Raw genomic sequence first — 23,722 nt, forward strand, 5'->3', positions numbered from 1 at the left:
CAGATGGATGAAAAAATTGGTTGAAAGGGATTCTATGGGGATCAAAAATAATAATTATTTATTTTTTATTTTTTTTACTCACGTTCACCCCAAACAAGGCACATCACTACTTGGACATAAGGGGCTACTATTGGAACCATGCCTAGGAAATATTAACAAGATGTTGGTTTACATTACATTTAAATTTATGCATATCAGTACAGTCAGGGAAGCAGGTTGTAGGAAGGGAATTCCAAAGTCTAGCTGTTTTAGAGAAGAAACTATTTCGACAACACAAAAAACTTTCTTTTCATTTTCTTCATTTAGACACTGTCCAACTTTTTCCCCACCTATCCCGAACGGTGTAGGTAAATTAGTAAATCCTTTTGTTGTTCGTATTATTCAGATTTTTTTTCAGACTACTGTTCCCATCTTTCAGGGTTATTTTCACAACATCTGCAAAGACCCGTGGCATAGTGGATAAAGTACTTGGTAAAATTCAGTTGCAAGTTACGCTCTTCTGGTGGTTGAAGGTTCAATCCCCAGTGCAAGCAACACTCAGATTACAATTGCGAATTATTTAGGACTTCTACCCAGTCATGGTTGATGGAACAAGAGCATGCTATCCCCATGACTGTTCGAAATCCCGTGCAGATATCCAAGTATGACAAGAGGCACCTGAAGAAGGTCGGAGGTTACATCGACTGAAACGTTGTGAAAATAACACTCAAGATGAGAACAGTAGTCCGAAGAATCTAAATCATATAAGTTATCATACTTTCGTTGTAATTATAAAAAGTTCTTTATTTCGTGTGACAGTTTTCATTATATATCTATTATATAAACGGCTATATATCTGTCTCCATATTTTCAAACTCTATCTCCTCTGAAACTAAAAGTCACAGAGCGGCGCTAGGTGCCTCAAATAATTGGACTTTTTACAGACCGTTCTTTTATGGGTCTTTAGCCGATTTAAATAGTTTTTAAGGGATCAAAATTGAAAAACATCGTTAGACATTTTGTACATTCATCTTAGTTTATTTTTCATTCTTAATCAGTTCATATACGTGTCGCGTTTGTACAGTGGTAACGTCACCAGCTTTGAATGCTACAGTTTTGCTTTCGGTTTCGATTGTAGCCGATGGCACCCAAATGCATTTTTTCACTTTTGAAATCACGACTCTTATAATAATATATATGAAATCTGGACAAATTAAAATATTTTACGACCAGGCAAAGCCGCGCCCACCCCAGTTACTAATACATAGAATACCGATGGGAAGCTAAATGGTTTGGTTTCAATTCTAGCTGTCATTTTTTTTTTTTTAAATCACTACTATATATTGGATACAATATAATACTCAATAGAGAATTCGCTCTATAATGATAAACTACTTTAAATTTAGTGCTTCTACAGAATTTGAACCAAGCCGAATTTTGGCAAACTAAGCCTAATTTTTTTTTTTTTTTTCAAGTTTGAAAACATATCTGTTGTTCTGCCTTCGATCAAAGGAGAAATCTTCCTAAACTGGGACAATTTTTATTTTCGTTCTCAATACAGATCATTCTTGTTTGAGGAACGTGAATATTCCGACATTAAACACCATTTTTGTATCTCAGGGGGGAAGGAGAGGCAAATTAATAGGGATTTTGTTAGCCTCTTTAAAATATCACTTTTAAGCATATTTTACTACCGAGCAATTAGTAAATACTAATGCATCGAAGTTCATCTCAGTTTTGTAACCATATCACGTTATTCTCTTTAATTTCCAGCTTATGTTTTCTTTTTTAACAAATTCCTTTTGTTTATCGTCTATTCATTCTCCTCCTCGGACAGATCCTGACACCGGGGAGAAGACCAATAAACTGAAACCCGACTCTGACTCTGACAGTGACGAGTCTGTGGACCGTGCCAGCCTGGAACTAGCCTCCAGCCATTCTTCGGATGAAGACGAAGATATAGATGTAGGTCCTAAATGGGAAATGCCCAAAAGCAAGAAAGTTGGTAAGTTGAATGTGCAGATCTTCCGGTTTTCAATCGACAGTGCAATTTAATTCGTTTGTACAGTTCCGGGGGGGGGGTATTTTGCCGTTGTTTTAGTTCTGTTTAAAAGTTGTCAGGTGAAAACAGTTGTCTAGGAAATTTTTTTTCCTTTCTTTTTTATTATTTTAATTAAAAAATTGCTCGTTTTTCTTTTGTAATATATATATATATATATATATATATATATATGTTTTGAGAAAAATAGAAAAACCGAATGAAATTATTAAAATAATCAACGTTTTGTCCTTACTTCAGAGGACATCTTCAGGATAATTGAAGTAAAAATGCAAGAAAAGAAAAAGTCATAGATCCTACGAAAAAGAGAACAGTTTTTCAATCCTACCCATGTCGGGAAGGACAAACATATGTGTGCGTATGGGAAGGTTGGGTTGTTCGATGTCTATATATACACTTTTAAAAATGCGTTAAAATAAATATGTACATTTTTTTTTTTTTCTCCTGTAAACTTATTCATTTTGTTGAAATATTTAAGGAAAAACGGTTAGCCAGGATCTGTTTTGATATTTTGTTCTTTGATTATTATTTTCCCTATGCTAGGGGTTAAATGGTAGAAGCCTTTTCTTTGCGTAATAGTATTAGTATTTAATATTAGTGCTGATTCTAAAAGTCTTCTTTTAGCTCTATCTATCACGTATTTAATAATTTTCGCTTGATCTAAATTAAATGAGTGATCGTGTTCTGCACAATGGCAAAAGAGTGCATTTAGGGCATTACCATTCCTTATATCTCTTCTGTGTTCGTTAAGTCTTAATTTCAATTTTCGCTGTGTTTCACCTATGTACGCTTGTTGACAGTTGTTACATGGGATGGAATATATACCGGCATCGGATGTGAGGGTTTTGGGAGAGTGCTTGGTAGTTTTTAATGTCTGTTTTATTGTTGAGGAAGTTGTTTGTATCAAGTGAAAACCAAGTCTATTAAGAGTGTCGTAGATTTTTGTATTTTTGGTGTGAGTGGGAATGAAAAGATGTCTGTTTAATAGTGAGGTATTTGTTTTATTTTTCTGTGTGTTTATGTTATAGTGTATTTTCGTAGCTTTTTTCTTTGCGTAAGAAATGAAATAGGATGGATACTGTAGTTTTCTTAAAACATTCGTAATATATTGAAATTCATCATTAAGATATTGGGGACTGCATATTCTAAAGGCACGCAAGAAAAAACCATAAATCATAAGACATCATTGGCTGTATATTATAATGAAATAACAAGAACAAACTTAACACCAATTGTTAACTGGGAAATCCTTAAAAAAAACAGAACTTGTCAATCATTTAATTCCCCTTGTTTTCTTTGCTTAAATGAAAAACTATTTATCACAGAGTTTTAAAGATAGGGATAAACTATTAAATAAGAAACATGAAACATCAATTAATTGTAAGCATTATAAATCACACCTCCTTAGTCACTTACATACTCATTCCCCTTAAGTTCTCACCAAACACGCTTCTAAGACTACATATACTAATATCCTACAGAAATGCCCCTTTTCACTTGAATCTCCACAAAATTTAATATTAGCTACATTCATCTATATTTGTTTAAAACGAATTTCTTTTTTCTTGCAGAAGAGGCCAAAGAACAAGCACGGCAGATGAGTCAAAAGGAAAAACAGAAAAATCCTTCCGCTGGTTTGTTTTCTTTAAAAAGATTTTTTTTTCTAGATTTCGAAATCTATAATAGAAATCTCACCTGTCTGTTCAAATGTATGTATGTATGTTTGTATGTATGTATGTATGTATGTATGCCTTGCAAAAACTTTTGATAGAGGCGACAGATTTTCACGAGATCAGTATTATTTTGAAGTTCGACTCTTCAGAAAAATATTGAAAAATTTGGCCAAAAACATTAATTCCTTCACCCTCAACTGGACACTTTTCTACTGGGAGAGGTCGCTTTTTTCGCCAATATTTTTGAAAGTCATCGCCTCTTTTCGATTGTCTAGCCTTAATTTAAACCTATATGTCACTTCCGGTTTGGTAATGGGTGCAACAGCTAACGTGTCACGTTTTTTTTTTTTTTTTTACTTTCTTTTCCTCCTTCGTGGTACGGGTTCGAGCCTGCCTGTCTGCTACTACTAACTTTTTTTTTTTTGCGCAGTTTCCCTTCTTTTTTTTGGGGGGGGGGGGGCTCAACCAACACCCTTACACACACCTCCACTTTCTTTTCCGCCTTTGCATCACAGATTCGAGCCTGCCTTCCTACTACAACTTATTTTTTTTGCTCAACACACACCTACAAACACTCTGGCAACACCGGGCACGTCTATATCTAAATCATGAACACTCGTCTGTTTGCATATGTGTCCAACTAAAACTCCCTAACTAGAATATTTAGACGTTTTCTCCTGGGTAGAGAGCACTGTCCTAAATGAATCTCACCCACTACTTAAATAGCTCTAAAGCGAGTTTGTTTGTAAAAATGTTGAGTGCTGCTCCCATGGGACTGCCGACTATCAAAGCGATGGTTGTAAGTTCAATCCTTGGCTAGGGAAACATGCAAGTCTAGCTGCACTAATGAGTTGTGATACAACGAGACAGTAGTGTATGTGGATAACTACAAACACATATATATATTCCAGGTTAAAAATATTTAAAAAAAAAATCATTGAATTTAACGAGGTTGTTGATAGTGCTCAATAAAAAAGAGCAGAATATTATTTTATTGAATTCAATCAAGAATAAATTTATTGTAGTGACAAATGGTAATTTTGTTAACCTAAATTGAATAATATATATATATATATATATATATATATATATATATATATATATATATATACACTTGTGCCCGATATTATTCATACCCCTCCTTGAAAATTGAGTTTATTAGGTGTAACTTTGTAAGAATTTATTGTTTACGTCCATATTGATACATATTCTTAATAAACCTCTTCTGATCATTTTCGTCATTTTAAAATCTCGGGATACTTGTAATAAAAGAAATATACAGCTATTTATAAAATCTGCAATGTTCAAAAATAATTATACCCCCTTATTTTTTCAGTATTAATCGAGTTTCTGACTGTTTGTTTCCTGTTTGATTCTTATTTTGAATGCTTTTATACAACCTTTGATTAATTTCATTTCGTTTTTTGCATTTTTCAGAAATTAAAATGATGTCAACTGAAAACCAATAAAAGAATAAAAATTATTAGAATGGAGAAGAAAAAAGAGCTTAGTAATGATCTTAGGACTAAAATTGTGAATTCACATAAGGATGGTTTAGGTTACAAGTCAATTTCCAAGAAATTTGAAGTCCCTACAGCAACAGTACAGAGCATCATCAAAAAATTCCAGAGCCACCACACAACAAACAACTTGATTGGTAGAGGAAGGAAAAGGAAACTGTCTGCTAGAGCCACCAGGAATATTGTAAGCAGTGTTAATGCAAATCCAACCACCACTACTAAGGACATTTTAGAAAATCTGGAGTCTTCTGGCATAAAAATATCAAGGCAAACATTGCAAAGGACTCTGCATGAAAATGGTCTGAAAGGAAGAAGACCAAGAAGGACTCCATTGCACACCGGAAAACACCTTGCAGCACGTCTAAAGTTTGCTAGGACCCATGTGAATTCTTCAGAGTCCGTTTTCTCAAGTATTTTCTGGACTGACGAAAGAAAAATTGAATTGTTTGGCCATATGGATGCTTCTTACGTTTGGAGGAAGAAAGGAGAAGCTTACAATCCAAAGAACACCATACCCACGGTGAAACATGGTGGTGGTAGCCTAATGTTTTGGGGCTCCTTTTCGGCTAGTGGTCCAGGTAGTTTGGTCAAGATAGATGGAACCATGAAGAAGGAGCAATATTTGGAGATACTCCAGAAAAACATTAGACAGGATGCGAAGAAGCTCCATTTAGGACCAAACTGGGTCCTTCAACAGGATAATGATCCAAAACATACTGCCAAAATAGTCAAGAAATGGTTTGAGGATAATCAAATTAATATTTTGGAATGGCCTAGCCAGAGTCCCGACCTGAACCCTATCGAAAACCTCTGGCACATATTGAAAACTGAGGTTAAAAAGCGGAAACCTAGAAATTTGAGGGATTTGGAGAACTACTGCATTGAAGAATGGTCAAAAATCAGTGGTGATGCTTGTAAAAACCTTATTGATAAATATCCAAAACGGTTACAGGCAGTTATTAAGAATAAAGGGCATGCTATTGACTATTAGTAAGAGAGGTATGAATAATTTTGAACTAGTGCCATTATTGTTTTTCTTTGTATACTGTTTCAAACTTGCATAATTTATTTATTTGTTGAGTTTAAATTAAATGCTTATGCTTGATTTATTGTTTGAAATCCCTTTAATGTTGTCTACCTTCTGGTTTGAGCAATATTCTTATAGAAATCTCAAAGATCCGAGGGGTATGAATAATATCGGGCACAAGTGTATATATACTTCAGAATAATAAAATGAAATAGATCTACTGATATGCAAATCCAGTGATTTTCGGTTTAACAAAATATTATTAGATATAATATTTTATACAAGACAGGAATTTCATTTCAGGATTTGACATTCATTTTGGATTTAAAGTACAATATCCTTTTTCTGCCTCAATATCCATTTCCCTTATTCTATGTATCTAAAAATGTTTTAAACACTTTAATTTTTCTATGTTTATTGCTTTTAGCAAATAAGGTGCAAACCAATAAAAACATTTGCTAATATTTTTCCTTTGAGGAGATGAATAAGCATCGAAAACTCATGGGTTAAGGAAATAGATTTATTCAATTGTATTCTTTGTTTTCAAACAATAAAAACTTCTCTATTTGGAGATTAACTTTTTTCAAGTCATAAAAATTATATATATATATATATATATATATATATATATATATATATATATATATAATGTGAAATAAAAATAAAAATTACAATTAAATTTACCAAAATGATCCAAGATGGTAAAACTAAAGTATATTATAAATATTAAAGAATTAACATTTATAAAGTAATCTCAACCAGATGTAAAAGCTCAATAAAATTTATATATATATATATATATATATATATATATATATATATATATATATATATATATATATATATATAAAATTATATAATATTGTAACAAAGTAAGGGTGTGGGTAGGTTAATGCCCCCCCCCGTTAGGAAGAAAGGCAAAGCCACTTGGTATCTAGTTGTTTATTTAAGAAACCTGAGAACTCTGTGTGTTAAAGGTTAACAACAACTGTATTTACTAACTGTTTATTTGAGTTCGATCAGATCTTTGAGGTGAGCCATTGTGTTATTTTTGTAAATGATAATTTAGATTATGGACTGAGAATTGAATTTCTAAACAAAAAAGAAATAATATCCGCGTGATGTTCAGAGGGCTATATAATTGTTTATATATATATCAACAAGTCAGATGGACAAAAGGGAGAATGCGCAGACATTTCTTGGAGAAGAGATGCGCAGAGAGGAACACAGTGAAAGCAGAGTTGGCTCTTGACTTGACACATTTCTTCGGATACCCAGAGACAGACACTCCACAAGGTTACACAAGGACTCTGAAAGAATTATAAGAACTGTACTGTTTTTTTTTGTTAATATATATATAGTGCAGATATATATATAATATATATATAGTGCAGAATCGTTTTATCCTGTTTTTTTTTCTTTTACTACACAAAAAAAATCCACGGCTCTCTTTCGACAACGTTCGTCGTTAAGAGGGTACAAAACGAATTGGTCCAGGATATATAACTAGACGATCAACCGATAATTCGGTCACTTCCCCATACCAGTAACTTTAGACGGCCAAGAATTATCACTGGCAGTGGAAGGGTTCCGAGGTCGATGATCGTCCTCAACCGACTGGTGAAAGAGTGGGGGTGACAATATAATATATAATACCAAGATTCAATACGAACTCAATAATAGAAGAAAAACTTTATTTATAAGACCAAAAAATCCAACATTAATTGATTTTTGGGCCCCGTTGTGCAGGGGATAGAGGTAAGTATTGTCTGATGATAGTGGTTTCAATCTTATCCAAAGCAGGCCAGAGGATTAGTTGGCCAAAAAAAAAAAACGTGGTGAGACAATAAGAATTATGGAAAGCATTAATTACTGGGAATCCAGTTACAAGACTCAGCATGCTTATTGAGTCGTGGTCAACCACCTGAAGAAGGCCAGAGGATAAGTTGGCCGAAACGTGATGAAAGAACAACAATGAAGATGAGGATAACAGTCCACAAATAAATAAATAAATAAATATACAAATTACTCATCTCAAATGATTCCAATAAAAAAAAATCTAATATCATTCGGTATGACTTCAACAATGAAAGAAAAACCTTGATCGCCCCTTTTGGGGCCCGTGGCGGAGTGGATAAAGGTGTTGAATCTCTATGGTTCGAGGTGAACATTGTATTATGGTGACTAATCTTTATTAATCTCCATGAATTCCTTACTGCGCGTCGAATGGATACCATTGTACTTAGTTCGCTGCACCTTGTCATAAAAGTCCACTCAAAATTTCAATAGGCATATGCAAAAAATGTCTACTCTCCCGCAAAAAGGTACAGGGTTAGAAAGTAATTTTACTTATGTTGGCTTTCTTTTATAAAGAAAATCATTTTTAAACGATTAATGGGAATTCGTAGGCATTACAACATAAATCTTGCACGTTTAAACTATTGCTGAGTTATCTCCCTTTGATTTGCTTTTTTTTTTTTTTTAGATTGTTTCCAAAATGGCAGCTAAGACATATGTTCTTTGAGTATTCACAAAATTTGATTTTCTTAATTAAAAATAAAAGTACTAGATCAGTTTTCATGATTTTTGGAATATGATATTTTCGTTTCATCACCGATACGTAAATCACATACGTTTTTCTTTAGTTTTGTTTTTATAAATATTACTGGAGAAGAACCAAATTCCTCAATGCAATTCTACACATGTCCCACAAGTCTAGAAAAACATTTAGCTGTGCATTTGCAGTCATTCATAGCAATCAATAATTCCGCACTTCTATTTCTATTCCACCAGGTATGACACCCGGAATGCAGCATCCACCTCTACCCCCACTACCGCCACTACCTCCGCTGCCTTCACTGATGTCAGGTCCTCCGCAGCTGCAGTCGAACATTATGGGTACGACTGGTTTAGGCAGCTCGAGTTTGTATAGTCCTAGCAGACCCAAGTTTACAAGACCCCATGGGATTGGTTCTTCACATTATCATGCGACGCAAGGTATGAATACATTGTGCTAATTCCTCCTACTATTCCTCTGCACATGTGTTGTTTGAGCACCAATCTTTGAGAGGCGTCAGCAATCATTTGGGAAGTTTTTTTTTTATAACGTTCATCAAGATTCAGCCTATAGACATTTTTAATTATGTTTCCATATAAACAACTGGCTTTTATGTTTGAAAAAAAGATTATGATTCCAATCAATTTCAATGACTACATACTATATCCAAATCAGTATTTTCTTTTTGCATAGTAATAATTCAAAGACTTTAATAGTTATCTACTGCTGCTACTATTAATACTCATGAACTTTTCAGAGGCGTCAGCAATCATTTGGGGATTTTTTTTAAAGACTTTCATTTAGATTTAGCCTATAGACATTTTTAGTTCTGTTTCCATATAAACAACTGGTGTTTATGTTTGAAAAAAAATTATAATTCCAATCGATTTCAGAGACTACATTCTATATCCAAATCAATATTTTCTTTTTGCTCAAAGACTCTTTAATAGTTATCTACTATTACTACTACTACTTCTACTACTATTATTAACACTCATGAAGATCGGGAATAAATTTAGGAAAATACACTATGGCATCCATTTTGGATTTTTTTTTGAGTGTTTTGTTTCGATTCAACGTATATATAAAAAGAAAGTAATAAAATATTTAAAAACAAAAAAATAAATAAATAAAAAGCAGCAACAACGAATTCTAAAATTGTTTAGACTGTTTCTATGAAAACTGGATTTTGGTTGGTATTTTATGTAAGTTTAAACTTGGAGATATGGAGGGGGAAGGGGTCAAGACAAACAGTTACTCACAAAAAATAAAAAAACGTTTATTTTGATTTATTTTACTAAGTTCATATCTACTTGCTTCCACACGAAGGCAAAGTTTTTTTGTTTTTTTGTTTTTTTGCTTAGACGTTGTAGGATGACTTCATAATAGACATGCCATTTCTTCAGATGATGCTGAAGAAAATGTACTAGAGCATCCAAGCTGTCTCTCGGGTGATCGTTCCTACAAGCGGATGTCATCTATTCAGCATCTCATATAAACCATAAAATAACATGACCAAGGAACGTTAAGGTTTCAACTGAAATAGGTTAAAAAAATGAAACGGTCAGTTAATGAGTTTCTGGGCAAACTCTTGTTTTGGATTTTGTACTTCATCATGCCTCGCATCTTCCGCTTAGTGCTTCAAGTGTATCTTGTCGAACGCGGGAATGTTTCTGTGTGAAGTCGGGAATTTGGACGGAATTTCAAGCAGACCCCTTGCTTTCCGGGGATAGTGTGCTCTTGTTCCAGCAGTCATGACTAGATAGAGGTCCTAAGTAATTTGCAAGTGTATTTTTTCAATCGCCCACACTGAGGATTGAACCTTCAACCTTCAGGAGAATATCACTTTTTACAATTGATTTTTTCAAGTACTCTAACCACTGCGTCACAGGTCATTGAGGACAATTCTAGTATAAATTTTAAGCCTATTTTATTTCTAATTGTAAATATCACTATTTATTACTAGTTATTACTATATATTAACGTATATCTATCTATCTCTATATATATATCTATATATATGTGTGTATATATATATATATATATATATATATATATATATATATATATATATATATTTGTTTATTAATTATACAGAAGTTCAGAAAAAAACATTGGTACCGTCGGTTTCAAGCCCAACACAATGGGAAACCGTTAATGGTAACACGTAAATAATGTTCAGCTCTCGTCAGCCATCTTGTTTTCTCAAGATGGCTGACGAGAGCAGAACATTATTTACGTGTTACCATTAACGGTTTCCCATTGTGTTGGGCTTGAAACCGACGGTACCAATGTTTTTTTCTGAACTTCTGTATGATTAATAAACAAATATTTAGCTCTTATATCGAAAAAGTTTTTCTTTGTAATCGAGCACTTTGTCAGAACTCTTTCCCCAAAATACAGTAAACAAATAAATAAATATATATATATATATATATATATATATATATATATATATATATATATATATATTTTAATTGCGAATTACTTAGAACCTCTATCCAGTCATGACTGACGGAACAAGAGCATGCTACCTCCGCGAAGCAAATAAAGGAAGAAGGCCGGAGGTTACATCGACTGAAACAGTGTGAAAATCACACTGAAGATGAGAACAGTAGTCTTATGAATCCAAATAATACGAATAACCAATCCTCATCTCAAAAATTTAGAAATGTCATATTACTTGTCCTATGTTCCTTGTGACGTACTCTGCATACAACGTGAGGGTCCCGCGTGTAAATGTGGGTAACATTACAGTAAAAGATTTGCTGATTAATTATTTGATTTATAATTTATAATTTCTTATTTGTAAAATGTTGTTTAGACAATCAATCACATTGCATGAACATAATCAATATTGTTCACCAAAAAAATCGTAAATTATTTAAATAATAAGCATGCTTTCTTTTTTTTGGGATCAAATATATTTGAGGCACCCTTGACACATTTTTATCTTAACACCACTTTTTGTTTATTATTTCTGGATGAACTGTGAATGAAACAACACTGAATAATTATTTACAACATGTTTTATTAATGGCCTAAAAATAATTTTTACAATTGCATTTATTTACGTTCATTTTTTGTAGGGACATTTTTTTAAAGGAAAATATTTAAACATATCCAACAAACAAATCTTTAAAAATCATTTGAATTAAAAGATATTGTGACAACATAGAGTCACGCAATTTGAAAAAAAAAAAAAAAAAAACTTTTTAAAATACTAGATTGTGCTCAAATTGTTTTCAAATATAAGATTGTGTTAAAAAATTGAAAAAAAGTGTATTAAAATTAAAAAAAAATATTGGGTTTTATTTTTAAAAAAAATTAAATATGAGATTGTATTAAGTTTTTTTTTATTATTATTATTTTTTGTTATATTAGATTGTATTATTCTTTTTAAATATAAGATTGTGTTTTAAATATGAAATTTAATTAGAAAAATATTTTTTTAAATATTAAATTGCATTAAAAAAATATTTTTTTAAATATTGAATTGTATTAAAAAATAAAAATTTGTATTTAAATATTAGATCATATTAAAACATTTTTATATTGGATTGTATATTAAAAAACTTAATGTTAAATTGCATTGATTTTTTTTAATATTGGATGGTATATTTTTTTAAAATATTAGTATTAATCTTTTTTTAATATTAGATAGTATCAAACTTTTCAAAAAATATTGGAATATATATATAAAAAAATTTAATGTTAGATTGTATTAAAAAATTTTCAAAAATATTAAATAGTATTGAAACATTTTCAAAAATATTAAATAGTATTGAAACATTTTCAAAAATATTAAATAGTATTGAAACATTTTCAAAAATATTAAATAGTATTGAAACATTTCCAAAAATATTAAATAGTATTGAAACATTTCCAAAAATATTAAATAGTATTGAAACATTTTCAAAAATATTAAATAGTATTGAAACATTACACAAAAATATTAAATAGTATTGAAAAATTTCACAAAAATATTAAATAGTATTGAAACATTTCCAAAAATATTAAATAGTATTGAAACATTTCCAAAAATATTAAATAGTATTGAAACATTTTCAAAAATATTAAATAGTATTGAAATTGAAACATTACACAAAAATATTAAATAGTATTGAAAAATTTCACAAAAATATTAAATAGTATTGAAACATTTCCAAAAATATCAAATACTATTGAAACATTTTCCATTTTTTCATGGTTGCCGATCATACCTCAACTCTATTTGATCAATTTTCTTTTTATTACTACTACAGATCAAATAATACCTTGGTGTGCTTATGTCAATATAATATTTTTATAGATGTCTGTATGTGAATATCCTTATGTGTGTGTGCAGTTATTGTCGACACATATAAGTGAATAATTTTGCAATAATAAACATGAACTCATATATATACCGAGGCTATATAAGTCACAACCTCTTAATTATGTCAAGTTAAGCCAAAGAACTTTTTATATATATATATATATATATATATATATATATATATATATATATATAATAAAATAAAAATTACAATTAAATTTACCAAAATGATCCAAGATGGTAAAATTAAAATAAATTTAGTATATAATATATATAGTTTTTTGGTTTAACTTGACATAATTGCCGTGTGACTTATATAGCCTCGGTATATATATATATATATATATATATATATATATATATATATATATATATATATATATATATATTTAAAAGAAAAGATTTGTTCTTACAAGGCCATAAAGTCAAAACCTCAACTTGATAATGTACGAATACATAGTTATACTAATAAATATACTTTTTCTAACTAATAACTATATATTATTATATAGTTATAGATAGTATTATAATTCTATAATTATATATAGTATTTTGCACCCCCATTCGAGTGGGTATTTACCAAATTTATTAACAAATAATAAACTCTGACTTTACTGTATATGTATATATATATATATATATATATATATATATATATATATATATATATATATATATATATATATATATATATATATATATATATATATATAAAGTAAAAGATGGGCATACACTTTTTGAAGACACTTATTTTTAAAGTAAAATTTAAAAGGGAATTTGAAAACTTTGAAGTGTCGAATATAATGATAAAATCATTTTTCTTTACTGATTTTTTTTTTGTAAGTCCGATATTTCGCTAATAGATAGCCTCATCAGGGTCGAAAGTCTGGTTCGTGAATTTTTTACCGGACTTTAGCGAAATATCGGACTTAAAAAAAAAAAATCAGTAAATAAAAATGATTTTATTATCATATTCGACACTTCAAAGTTTTCAAATCCCCATTTAAATATATATATATATATATATATATATATATATATATATATATATATATATATATATATATGGTAAGTTATGAAAATGTTTATGACAATTAAACTACCCATAGACTTCCACGTTACGTCCCTAAAGAAAATCCTGATGATTCCCCACAGGGATGAAATGCATAACTCTATGCGTAGATCAATCAACATAAATATTGTTTCAAATCTTACACCTTAATATTTTCCAGAGATGAAGCAACTAATAAAGTTTTTACAAGGTTAATGTAAGAGTTCTCAATAGAGGTCTCTAGTTACTTATAACTGGCTGATCGAAACATGTTCATGAATGTGTAGCGACATATTCATGCTTTTGCAAAATAAATAAAAAGTATATATACATATTTATGTATATATATATATGTATACGCACACACACACACACACGTGCGTGTATGCATTTTTACATTTTTTTCATATACTCTGCATATATATATATATATATATATATATATATATATATATATATATATAATTTACTGTCGTGTTAGCTATATTGCCTTAGGAGGATCTAGTTACTTGTAATTGACTGACGGAAACATTGTAAAAACAAATAACTATATCTTGCCCTACTTTGGTACTTTGGTATTGAGCACTCTTGTATTAACCTCATTTAAACTTCATTAGTTGCTTTACCTCTGGAAAATATTAACCTGGAATTAACTTTTGTATAAGCAATATCGCCTGAAGAGGTCTCTAGTTACTCATAACTGGCTGATCAAAACATGTTTATGAATGTGTAGTTACATATTAATGCTTATGTAAAAACAAATAAAAAGTATACATACATATATATATATATATATATATATATTTTTACATATATATATACATACATATGTACATATATATACATATATTTGTTTACATATATATATATATATATATATATATATATATATATATATATATATATATATATATATATATATAATAAATTCCACAGCCAAACAACGTCGCTGCTATCAGTTGGCAGAGTGCTTGCCTCGCATGCAAGAGGCCCGGATTTCGAATCCTGAGTTCGGATGTGTCTAACTGACGAGCCCAAATGAGGGCGAAACTCGAGTCTTGGACTTTTTTGATTGTCATTGGCTCTTGTTGACTGCAACGTTGTTTAGCTGTGGAATTTATTATAATACTCTAACATTCTGAAAATCATATATATATATATATATATATATATATATATATATATAATTGTAATTATAATTTATCTATTCGTATTTTTTGTTAGCTGAAATTGAAAATAAATAAATAAAAAGTATAATGGTTTCTCCAATGTTTGTTGGCTTTTCTCCAGAAATGCTATTCAAATTAAATAAATGTCATTTCCTAAAAAAAAACCCAAAACATTTTCCAGTCATTATTCATATCATAACTAAAAATCTTTCTTTCTTCTTCGGATTCGTTCTCATGCGTAAGACAAAACGTTTTTCCTTTTTCTTCTTAAAATACTTTCTGCATATCTCACGTATTCTCTTCGTTTTTCAATTGAACCATTTTCATTTGTTGCATTTTTTTCAACTGCATTTCCATCACAGTTCTCTCCCTTTGTTTCACTCTGTTTCATATTTCTTGACAAATAAATAGTCCAATCTTTGCTGTGGTTACTTCAATTAATCTTGAACTCTTAGAATCTAATTGCATTTCCATAACAAAAAAAACAAATCAATTTGGGCTGATGCATCTACCACTAACCTCTCTTTCTTCTAATAAGTCCCACTTTGTCAACTAAGCTCCAACCCCTGTCCCATCCTCGCAATCTTGCCTCTCTGTGCCCGCTTTACAAATATTTTAATGGAATGTACTCTGATGAACTTGTTGCACTTGTGCCCCCTCGACGTACATATCCCCGACAAACCCGCTTAAAAACAAAATCTAACCCCTTCACTGCTGAGGTCCCCAAATGCCAGAAAGATTTCTACTCTAATAGCTCCTTCCTTCAAACAACTAAACTTTGGAATTCCTTTCCTGCTACCTGCTTCCCTAACTGTACTGATATGCAGAAGTTTAAATGTAATGTAAACCAATATCTTGTTAATCTCTTTCCTAAGCATGGTCCCAATCAGTAGCCCGTTACGTCCAAGTAGCGATATGCCTTGTTTGGAGTGAACGTGGGTAAAAAAAAATTCTTTTTAATTTTTATTTTCAATTTAAACTGTCAAATAATAAGTATGTGAATCACTCTGGCACACATTCATCGAGAGACGATAGCGAAGACAGAGTGTGATTAATATAGTAATGCTAATTGCCATTCCCTATATCGACATCAAGAAGTGCTGTAGTGATAACTATCCCACAAGAGTTTTGCCAACGTCACAGGCCTCGGACAAACAGCACCAGCATCCTTCTGCCTGTTTTGGTGGAATGAGTTTGTCAAAGATGACAACAATGAGGCTCTTCTGGTACCTAAAGAAGATCTCCCAGCAGGCTCTGAACTCCCTCGGAAAAAATGGATAACACTCGACTGAGCTCAAACAAAGATTGCTAAAACATAGGACAACTTGCACAAGTAGGGCTAAGTATAGGACGCTCGGTGTCCCTGCATCACCGATGTTCAGACTATCACACACATCCTCATAGACCGTCTCCTGAGCAGAGTATGCTTTGATGCAGGCTTGAGGGTTGCCTCGGACCTGTCCAACAATGTATTTTGAGATGGAGCGAAACACTACGATGATAATACAGAGTAGAATGATAAACGTGACGCCCTTAAGAAAACAACATTAGAGTTTTATTTTAAAACTTTTAATGAAAAAATCAGTTCAGGTAACTTGATTATGTAGTAGAGGTGACATCTATTCAATGTAGCCACCTTCAGCTTCAATCACCGCCTCAATATGGATCCAGAATTGGGAACATGCCTTTTCCACAAGCGCTGGTGGAATTCAGCAAATACTCAGCAGATGGCAGCAATCAGGCAAGCTTTGGTGTTGTGGGAGGTCAGATTCATGATGTTTTCGACATAGGACCAAACGAAGTAGTCCAGTCGCGTTCAGGTTGAGGATAGAGAGGAGGGGCCAGTGAGAGAAGAGTACAAAAAGTCGTAGTACTCCCTCTGAAGCCAAGATTGGGTCTCCTTGGCTGGCACAGAGTCCTGCTACCACACCCAGGGTCTGCTAGCGGCTACCTGATTGCACCAGGGGATCACTACACTCTTCAGCTCACCCACGTACACTTTGGTGCTGACTTTTAAGCCGACTTCGAAGATATGAGGTGGCATGATGTGGCCCTCACTTGAAACGATACCAAAGACCATAACCGCGGCTGGAAACTTTGTTGAGCTGTGTCCTCATATGTTGAACTGTCCGGATTTGCATTTTGAGGGTGTTGGCAATGGTCCTGTTGACATAACTTGAATCAGTAGAGAGCATGAGTTGTACAGTGGCGCATCTCCAATCTCGCTCGTTGAACATTGTGTCACTTTCAGACATGATAGAAGACTGCTATCGCTCTTGGGATTTGTACACCACTAGCGAGCTAGTAGATGGTCTGCAATAAAAAGAAAGAAAACCAGTTTTCATCAAACAGAAATGGAATCATGTCGTCTTTTCTATGGGGACAATTTTATCGTTCTACCCTGTAATACTTTTTGCACTAGGAACTAAGTGCTAATATGGCACCTCAGTTCTGTTGACCTCTGAAAGCAATGATCACCCAAATCACATTCTAAGTCAAGGTGCCTTAAGCACTAAACTAACTCCTCTCCAAAGAGGAAAGACAAAGCTTGGAAGGATGGACCTTTTAGGACTACCCATTAACCCAAACCCTAACTAACCCTAATCCTAATTTTAACAACTCGATCGATCACAGATTAAAAACCATTCTGTAGACCATATATTAGAAGAGAATTGTTTTCGTCTTGATAAGTGATGATTTATATATTGAAATACCTACATTCAACATTGGACTATTTTAAAAAAATCAATCATTTTTTTTTTTTTTTGTAGTGACGTCATTGTGAAAAAAAATACATTTTTCTTCTTTTTTCTGCACATACATGCACAGTATGCATTGCACAATGCATACGACAACAACAACACGCATGCATCTGTACCTTTCTCTACCATATTCACTTTCCATTGTTCGTGTCTGTCCATTTTGTTTATTGATCAGCATGGACTGTGCTACATCGTCTTCACTCCCATTTTCTCTTTTTTTTTTCTTCTTATATTTTACATTTTTCCGTCAATTTTAATGAAAACATTAAGTTGTCAGTAACCATAAAATTTTCATGCAGGTGCCATGATCTGCCCAACAGCCAATATGGACGAACTTTAATTATCAAGGGAGGTTACTCTTGACGAGTTTTTTTTTTTTTTTTTTTTCTCCTTCCGGCTAATATCCTGTCATGGTTACAATGCACGACACACTACAGCACACAGACATAATTAGAAAAGCCCCACTGCACATTTAAAAAAAAAACAACAAAAAAACAATAAAAAACAAACATGGTGAGAAACGGGCTTAACCGAACTGATACAAAAACAAACCAAAAGAAAGTTAAAGAATTGTTTTTTATTATGTGAACTTTAGATTAAAACATCACACTTAAGACAGTTTGTGAATCGATCATTTTTGATTGAACTGCACAAGAACAAAATTTAAAAAAAAAGAGAAGAATACTAAACAATAACAAAAAAGAAAAATATTAATTGACTTTACTGCTGACTGTAAATTGCATCCATCTTTACTCATCATGGACACAGAGTGATCATCTTTCTTTCTTTCATCTTTACTTATCATATGACGCTTTCAGATTTTCATCAATCTCTGTCTGGAACCAAATCATGCGAGAACACGTATCCATCAAGCACCCCAAACTCTGGGATGTAAATGAAAAAGGTCAAAGTTCATTCTTTGAAAATGAAACAAACAAGAAACACTTTCAGAACAAAAATTTCATAAAAAAATCAAGTTTGTGTTTTTAAAAAAAATTATACATATAATACTTACTTCAATTTTGGATTCTGGAAAATGCCTTTAATTTAAGGCTTAATCTGACAAAATATAGAACAGGTACTATATTTTGATCCCAACCTGAAAACCATGCAATATCGAAGCCTCATAATTTAGAGACAAACGACACGTGCTGTTAATTTACGAAAACCTTTGTTTGTTTTTAGGCGCACGATATCTTCTTTTTTTTTTTTAAATTCCAAACTTGAATTTCAATTTTCTTAAATCCATCTTGAAAATGTTTTCTTTTAAATTAGCGGTTTTAATTGGAATTTTGACCTTTTCATTTCTGTCGTAGTATGTGGTGCCTAATGTACACATGATCCATTATGCCATTATCTATTTATCTACTTTTCAGTCATGCTATTCATCTTCGTTCTTTGTTTATTTTCCTTCTTCTTCTTCTTCTTCTTCTTCTTCTTCTTCTTCTTCTTCTTCTTCTTCTTCAATACATTGATTTCTTTAACTGTTTGTATTCTGGCAAGACATATTGTTAGCTTCCAATACATTTTTTTTTTTTTTTTTTTGCGGGGTGAGGGGAGTGATTCTCCAGAATAGCACACAAACGTTATTTGGTTACATAAAAAACAGTACGCCAAAAATTATGCAAATCCATCAATTATTTTTTAATAAAATCAAATTTTATCGGTGGAAACTGCTGGCGGCCATTTTCAGCCTTATCAAGGTCAAAGCCAAGGGATATAACTCATACTTTAATTTAAGAAAGGGTAAACAAAGTCGCCACCCTCCTCATATTAAGAATGGCTTCCTAAATTTACATGGGGACATTTTTTTTTCAAATAAAATACTAGATGAATTTGCATATATTTTGGCGTATGTATGTATATAATAAAGTTTTTTTTTGTGTCATTTTCCTTTTAAAATATTGGGGTTGATCTGTAGAAGCACCCTTTTAATTTTATCACATTTTTTTAATTAAAAACGTCAACCAAAACAGCAAAGAAAAAAGCAATTATTGAAAACAAAAAACAAATAAAAAAAAACCATCACAGTGTTCCATCCCCTCTCTCTTCGAAATATGCGTTAATTTCTTTTCCATGGCAACACGTGGCTGGTTACGCAGGACAAAAGTCAAAAGAATTCACTAGGGGAAATAAAATGCACAATTTATACAGGTGCGTGTTGGCCTTCTGGTTGATGTGATTTTGCCTCCAGAGAGCTTCGCCACATGCATGAAAACAAAATTCAGTCACTTATCAGTTGTTAGCCAGTTTTTCAGATGTCAGAAGCAGCAGCACGCCAGTCTCAAGTGTAATATGTGTGTGTATACATATATCTATATATGAATGTGTGTACTTATATGCGTGTATATGTATGCGCGTATATGTGTGCATAAATGTATGTGTATATATATGAACATATTTGTGTGTATATATATACATGTATATATATATGTATATATATATATACATGGATATAACATTTCCACTATATATATATATATATATATATATATATATATATATATATAGCAATATATATATAAATACGCATGTATATATATATGTATATACATATATGTATATAAACATGTACATATATATGTATATACATGTATATGTATATAACCATGTACATATATATGTATATACATGTATATGTATATATATACATGCATATACATGGATATATATGTATATATATATGTATATATATACATGGATATATATGCATATATACATGTATATATACATATATATATACATGTATATATATGCATGTATATATACATATGTATACATGTATATATATGTATATATACATGGATATATATGTATATATACATGGATATATATGTATATATACATGGATATATATGTATATATGCATGTATATATACGTATATATATGTATATGTGTATATATATACATGTATATATATATATATATATGTATATATATATATATACATGGATATAACATTTCCACTAAATATATATAGATATATATAAAAATACGCATGTATGTATATATGTATATACACATGTACATATATATGTATATAAACATGTACATATATATGTATATACACGTGTATATATATATATGTATATATATGTATATATACATGTATATATACATATATATACCTGTATATATATGTATATATACATGTATATATATGTATATATACATGGATATATATGTATATATGCATGTATATATACGTATATATACATGTATATATATGTATATATACATATATATATATGTATTTATATAATGTGTATATATATCTGTTTTTATATAATGTGTATATATATATGTTTTATATAATGTGTATATATATGTATTTATATAACGTATATATATATATATTTATATAACGTATATATATATTTATATAACGTATATATATATTTATATAACGTATATATATATTTATATAGCGTATATATATATACATTATATATATACATATATATACAGATATATATATATACGTACATACATATATAATTACATATATATACATATATACGCATATATATATATATATACATTAAAGAAATATATATATATATGTGTATTTATATACATTACATAAATATATATATACACACATTACACAAATATATATATATCAATATATATATATTTGTGTAATGTGTGTATATATATATTTGTGTAATGTATATAAATACATATATATAATGTATATATATGTATTTATATAATGTATATATATATGCATATATATAATGTATATATATGTATTTATATAATGTATATATATATGCATATATATAATGTATATATATGTATTTATATAATGTATATATATATGCATATATATATATATATATATGTAATTATATATGTATGTATGTACGTATATATATATATATATATATATATATATATATATATATATATATATATAGAGAGAGAGAGAGAGAGAGAGAGAGAGAGATAATTATTTCCACAGCAAAACAACGTTGCAGTTTACAAGAGCCAAGAAAACCAACAGGTCTTGTGAGTTGCGACGTTGTCTGGCTCTGGAATTAATTATATATTCTCTTACATTCTGAATATATGTATATATATATATATATATATATATATATATATATATATATATATATATATATATATATAATGTGTGTGTGCACATTATGAGTGGTTGCTGGGTGTCTTGCGTTCATCCATTTTTTCTTTTATTTATTCAATTTTTCTCGCATGGCTCAACAAAACGGTTTTGGTTTCTACACCTTCACACAAACCCTAACCCTAACCCTAACCCTAACCCTTTTCTCAACTGATACAAATCTACAAATGCAATTTTTTATTTTTCTAAGTCTATTAAAAGTTAACAAACCACGTACAAAAAAGTGGTTAGGATCGTAAAAAAAATAAACATATTGATATTTTCAGTTAGCGATTTCTAAATATAATCTTTCTCAGGTCATATCCATGCACTATAGGGCATTTATATAAGTAAAATCACATAAACATTAGAAAAAGCCCTAAACAGGTCGATCTACGTTTCGATAACGTTAACTGTCTCTTCAGGAGTTCAATAATGGCTAATATAATAATAATGATAATAATAATAAGTATTTACAAAGATGACATTTGGCAAACTGGCACCAATTAAAACATGTCATTTATTATCTAGACAGGTCACTTCTACCCTCCCACTTATATTTGTTGGCACACATACCTTCCTATTCAATATATATATATATACTAGCGTCCAAAACTAAGGGACAAAATTTTAAAAACTAATATTTGTTAGAAATAACGAGTTTGAAAAGCTGAAATTTTGACAACTGGTAATCGTTATCATTCATAATAGCATACTAAAATTTGAATCATTTGCAAAGGATAGAAAAAGAATTATAACAATTATTTATTTATTTTCAAAATAGGAACGTCCAAAAGTGAGGGACAAAATTGAGAAAAACAATGTAAACATCAAAAAAAAAAACAATAAAAATACATGTACAATCAATTTTTAGCAAATGAGCACTTGCTCTCAATGACAGCTGCACATGTTCGACTACAAGAACGAATCAGTTCTTGACAATCCTCCATACTAATTTTAGACCATTTTCTTTGAAGCTTCAGCTTTTCACAGTTGTTATTTCTAACAAATATTAGGTTTTAAAATTGTGTCCCTTCGTTTTGGACGCTACTGCATATTTATATATATATAGCATTGGATCCATGAAGGATATAGTAATTTTTGTGAGTAAATTTGGAACAAGAATGCTCGATATAATGCAAGGCAAGAATAAAAGTTAAAAAGCAATAATTCAAACACATATTATAGCTATTCTATCTTATAATTTATTTTACCACACCAATGGCGAGGTTTATCAGATTTGGCCCAAATTTCCAGCCATTGAACCACATCTGATGAATCTTGCCTGGGCAACGTGTAATGGCGAGTATATTGGTAGAGCACTGTCTCGTAAGCACCATGACCCACACACACATATAAGAGGAATAGGTAGCTTTCTGGAAGCATTGCTGATAAAGAAAAATATGAGAGATTGGAAAAGCCAAGAGCTTTATATATATATATATGTAATATATATAATATATATATATAATAATATATA

The 23,722-nt window shown here is 30.6% G+C and overlaps 1 protein-coding gene across 7 annotated transcripts in view; it reads left to right on the top strand.

The window, feature by feature from the left end:
* Positions 1 to 23,722, top strand: part of LOC145260645 (protocadherin-like wing polarity protein stan) — a 450,806-nt gene that overhangs the window by 399,677 nt on the left and 27,407 nt on the right. For 6 of the 7 annotated variants that reach the window (XM_080118975.1, XM_080118974.1, XM_080118979.1 and 3 more), the window contains exons 32-34: positions 1,817 to 1,984; positions 3,610 to 3,672; positions 9,052 to 9,255. In XM_080118975.1, the coding sequence (XP_079975101.1) occupies positions 1,817 to 1,984; positions 3,610 to 3,672; positions 9,052 to 9,255 (435 nt within the window). Of the gene's footprint in view, positions 1 to 1,816; positions 1,985 to 3,609; positions 3,673 to 9,051; positions 9,256 to 18,414; positions 18,824 to 23,722 lie in introns of those variants that run through there. The other variant, XM_080118977.1, reaches the window with a different exon arrangement.

This window comes from Euprymna scolopes, chromosome 36 (genome assembly GCF_053919585.1).
Source record: "Euprymna scolopes isolate OS-2025 chromosome 36, ASM5391958v1, whole genome shotgun sequence".
Taxonomy (NCBI): Eukaryota; Metazoa; Mollusca; class Cephalopoda; order Sepiida; family Sepiolidae; genus Euprymna; species Euprymna scolopes.